Source organism: Fonticula alba (genome assembly GCF_000388065.1).
Source record: "Fonticula alba strain ATCC 38817 unplaced genomic scaffold supercont2.3, whole genome shotgun sequence".
Lineage (NCBI taxonomy): Eukaryota > Rotosphaerida > Fonticulaceae > Fonticula > Fonticula alba.
Genome location: NW_009242973.1, coordinates 3,281,150 through 3,285,478, shown reverse-complemented (window position 1 = coordinate 3,285,478; position 4,329 = coordinate 3,281,150). Strand labels below are relative to the sequence as shown.

The window sequence follows — 4,329 nt, the reverse complement described above, 5'->3', positions numbered from 1 at the left end:
CCCCCCTGTACCTTGCCTCCCATTTTGCTCGATGCACTCGCACATCCACGCTACTCCCTGTCGGTGAATCTGCTCACCCGCTCACCCCTCCACTGCCTGCTCTCCGAAGGCCGTCCACGCCCTTTCGAGGCCTTCCTTTTCCCCTCCCTCTCCTGCTCCTCCTCCCAACCCAGCCTCAGGCTAAACCCATTCTAGCAGGTCCTCGGCGAGGATGAACTTCTTCCAAGTGAAAAAGTCTCACCAGATCGACCAATCGGTCAAGGAGTGCTTTCAAAGGCTCTTTGAGAAGGTCCAGGTTGCGGAATTCCCGCTGCGCGGCCAGCCAGGCACCTGGCGCTCGCAGATTTCCCGGCGCAGCCTCTGGGCCCCGGTCCCAGGGGTTTTGACAAACGTACGCACCACATCCTATCTCCCATGCCGCGCCTACTACACATGCACACATACCCCCATGCACATGCGCATACACGTCTTGCTCCTCGCCCCCCAGTCCCCCTCCGCTTTTGCCCCCATGGATGATGGACGGCGAGGCCCGAGGGGGCTGGTGGCCATATGCTGCCCCGGCACTCTAACCCGAACAATGGTTAATCTCCAGCTGGAACGCCTCGATGACATTGTCTTCAGCTCGCATTCGTACTTTGTCGGCCTCGTGGAGTACCTCCAGAGTGCGCACTCGTGCTTCGCCCCTTTTTCGCATTGCCCGCACTCTCTGCAGCCACCTGGCCCATCATCGCCAATCCCGCATCCCATGCTCCCCCAAGCTAATATCTGACCCTCGCCCCCCCCCCCCCCCTCCCCCTTTCCCCCTTCGCGCACATGCACGCCTCAGAACTCTCCGAGCGGGAGTCGTCATACTCCCAAAGCCACCAGCGGTCGCAGAAACTCCAGGCTGGCTGGCCGTCGGACCTGTCCAACGATGTGAACGTCTTCTTCGATGGCTTCCACTCGCAGATGACGCAGATCGCTCAAATCCATCTGCTCAAGCACCAGCACATCCAGCGCGAGGTTAACCTCATCGGCGACCTTGATGAATTGATCCAGGATGTGAGTGATCTCCGCGGCGAGCTGCCCTGGATGCTGGAATACCTGATCACCTGCCAAGAAAACTTTCTCCAAGCGCTGGACCGTCTGGACCGATCGATGCAGGCCGTCGGGCAGTGCTATTCTCGGAGCGAGTCCTCCTGCGAGCGCCATGAGAATGCCCTGAACATGAACATCCAGTACAATGCCGCACAGGAATCTCGCCTGCAGGCCGACACTCAGCTCGAGCGCGGCATCTATGAAGGCAACGTCGTCATCGACCCGCAGGCGGCCACCGGGGACCAAGTCCTGGCTGTGCGCTCGTCTGGCTCCGGCACCGGGGCGACTGAGGACCTGCAGCAGCTGAGCTCCACCCTGGCTGCCGGCAGCCCGCTCTTCCGTGAGACTCCGGAGACCAAAGTCGAGCTGTTCTTCAGTGCCAATGGGACCCCGCCCGTGGCGACGGCGGATTCCCTGGGTCGCAGTGCGTCGGGGACTCTGGCCTTCCCCCGCGCCGAGGCCAATCCGATGGTCGCCAGTGACGCGCCTCTTGCCATGCCCTCCTCGACAAACACAAGCACCATGAGCCTGCTGAGCGGCCTGCTCAATCAGAGCACCTTTGGCATGTTGGATCGCATTCGCTTTGACCGGCCGGCCGAGTTGCGTAGCTCCACCTCCTCCACAGGAAGCGCGGCCTCCATAATCTCCACCTCGGCCCTCGGGGCATCGGATGGCCTCGACACCGGGGAAATCCCGGTCGACCAGGAATTCCTGGCCGGCATGGCTCCCCAGTATATTGCGGACATCCGTGACGGCAAGCTTACCCTCGATGCGGATCCCTGGATCGCGCGCATCCTCGTCAAGAACAAGTATATCGAGCTGCAGAATGCGGAGATCCTCCTGAACAAGTTCCTCAAGAGTCTTCTCCACGAGTGGCACCGGATTCAGCTCTTCCTCACCGAGCGCCTGGTGTCCATCATTCGCATGCTGAGCATGAACTTCCTCCCGGCGCCGGCCAACTTCCACCAGATTGTGAGTTCTCCTGGACACTCCCCCCGGCCCTGCATTTCCCCCCTCCTTGCCTCCTTTGCTTCTTTCTTTTCTTTTTTTTTTTTTCTTCGTCTCCCTCCCTCTGTCTAAACACAGCCACTAACCGGGTAACATTGTCAAACGGCCAAGCCATTCAATGTGGATGAGCTTTTTGGGAATCCGCTCTTCTTCCGGACGCCCTCCTTTTCGGCCATCCCAATCCCCGACGTCAAGCAGGTCCATGTCGCTCAGTCGTCAATCGCTCACTACCGCACGTCCTCGAGCTCGAACAACAAGCGCTGTACGCCTCCATCCCCTACCACGATAAGCGTGTTGAGATTCGCATCTGCACACACCCTCCCGCGAATCAGCACCCTGACCTCCCTTCTGCCCTCCTCGCCCTCTCTCTCTCTCTCACACACACACACGCATACGTCTCTGCTCTTCTCCCTGGGGCCCATGGCTTCCCCCTTCCCCCTTCCCTCCCCTTGGACCCAGGCCGCGTGTATCTCACCCGGTATAAGAACTGCGCTTTCCTTCACATTGGGGAAGAGAGCATGCCCACCGGTGGTAACCAACTGGATCTCAGCTCGCTGCATGTATGTTTCCGGGTCCCCTCAGCTCTCGCCGTGCCGCCCCCCCCCCCCCCTCCCTCTCTCCCGATAAGCCATCACTCACACATGCATGTATTGTCACTCGGTGCTGGTAGGCCACTCTGCCCATTTTCAAGGGGAATTTCAAGATGTCCGTCAACAAGTTGACTCACGAGCTCGAGCTCTCGGTCAACGTCACGCGTCGATATGGCTTCATGAGTCTCGGCCTGACAAGCGGTGGCTCTGGACCTTTCATCAAGAGCGTGACTTTGGCAATGTCCGTCTTTCACCTGGAGACTTTCTACATCGATCTCCTGCCCTACACCACCGATCCTTGAACTGGGCACCCTCCTCTCCCCTTGCCTCCCTCCCTCCCTCGCCTCCCATCCTCTCCCTCTGTCTCCCTCTCTCCAATCCACTCATATAGATCTGTGTGTTGGACTTTGTCCTGCTGTTCGGTCTTTTCAATCTTTGTACATTGTCCTCCCTCTTCCACAGGACAGACCCCCTGAGCAGACATTTCCGGGGGAGGGGGGGGGGGAACAGTAACGGAAGGAGGAGTTGAATGTATTTTGAACAAATATTGGGGCCCCAATCTGCCTGTGTAGGTGTGTGCAAGTCAGATGATGCCCCATCCTCAAGAAAGCAGTGGAGAGGGGGGCAGGGGATGGAAGACTCTTCCAGCGCCGGCGCTGGCGGAGGAGGGGACGAGCCCAACGCTCCCCCCAACCACCAGTCGCTCGCCTAATTGATGGTCTCATAGTCCCCGTATCTCAGAGAGTGCTTGTGCCTGCGAAGGTAGAAGACCGTCAGGCAGGCGAATAGAATCAAGCCAGAATAGCAAATGGACTGGCCAATCACGAAGACATAACCCCGCAGGGCATCAATCAAACCAATTTGGGAAGACCAATCCTACATCATCCACAGGGGGGGAGGGGGGGGGGGGAGGACCCCGCGAGGGGAGAGGCGCAAGCACCGCGGTTAGAGCCGCCAAACGCAATCTTGAAGATAAATCCCCATCAATAGAGAGAGCGCGAGATAGAGAGACGAGAGGGCAGGGGTGGAGGAGAGGGACACGCACATCGGCCAGCTCTTTCGTCACGCCGGCGGTTTGTTCAATGTACATCGTCGGCAGGAAGATGTCCTTTTGCAACCCGATGTGGAAGCGGTCACGCGCGGTGGACTCATCCAGATAGTAATTCACCTGCAGGCGCTTGGCCACATTCATGGTGTTGCCAGTGAGGGGCTCCACATCGACAATTGTGGCGCAGGTGTCGAAGCTCGGGTGCATGTTGGCAACTGGGGGAAATAGGGGGGGGGGAGGAAGGGGAGGGGGAAACAAGCAGACAGCCATTAGAACAGCAAAACAAGCGAGAAAAGGTGGCGGGGTGCAAGACGGCGGGAGGGAGAGAGAGAGAGAGAGAGAGACAAGGAAAGAGGAGGATAGCCGGCTGAAACCAGGCAGAGGGCCATTGGGTGGAAATCCTGAACGCACCCTTCACCTTCTCGACGTAGGTAGAGTTGGCCAGCCACATGAGGGGCTGGGACATGTATAGCGGAACTGACGAGCCAAACACATGGCGAATACGGAAGGGAGGATCCAGATGGAAGGATCCCACGTTGACAAATCCCAGGACATCCTGATGGAAGAAGGGATCCACATCGTAGGTGGCGTTGCTCAGGGCATATC

The 4,329-nt window shown here is 58.7% G+C and overlaps 2 protein-coding genes across 2 annotated transcripts in view; one reads left to right on the top strand and one right to left on the bottom strand.

Annotated features, from left to right (window-relative positions):
• The first annotated feature begins 13 nt into the window (after window positions 1-13).
• Window positions 14-3,164, top strand: H696_02479 (hypothetical protein). The gene is made up of 6 exons (XM_009496391.1): window positions 14-391; window positions 593-662; window positions 827-2,049; window positions 2,197-2,347; window positions 2,545-2,645; window positions 2,756-3,164. Exons 1-6 carry the CDS (start codon window positions 212-214, stop codon window positions 2,975-2,977), a joined length of 1,947 nt encoding a protein of 648 aa, XP_009494666.1. The 5' UTR covers window positions 14-211; the 3' UTR covers window positions 2,978-3,164.
• Window positions 3,165-3,383: 219 nt separating this feature from the next.
• Window positions 3,384-4,329, bottom strand: part of H696_02478 (hypothetical protein) — a gene marked incomplete at both ends in the record, with an annotated part of 3,685 nt that continues 2,739 nt past the window's right edge. The window contains 3 exons of the mRNA XM_009496390.1: window positions 3,384-3,551; window positions 3,721-3,938; window positions 4,135-4,316. Coding sequence (XP_009494665.1) covers window positions 3,384-3,551; window positions 3,721-3,938; window positions 4,135-4,316 — 568 coding nt within the window. The remainder of the gene's footprint in view (window positions 3,552-3,720; window positions 3,939-4,134; window positions 4,317-4,329) is intronic.

What these genes read in the sequence shown, in the direction of transcription:
- H696_02479 (XM_009496391.1), top strand. Translation starts at nt 212, where the DNA reads ATGAACTTCTTCCAAGTGAAAAAGTCTCACCAGATCGACCAATCGGTC. An exon ending in TCCCAGGGGTTTTGACAAAC is followed by an intron (nt 392 to 592) that starts GTACGCACCACA and finishes GTTAATCTCCAG; the next exon opens with CTGGAACGCCTCGATGACAT. An exon ending in TGGATCTCAGCTCGCTGCAT is followed by an intron (nt 2,646 to 2,755) that starts GTATGTTTCCGG and finishes CGGTGCTGGTAG; the next exon opens with GCCACTCTGCCCATTTTCAA.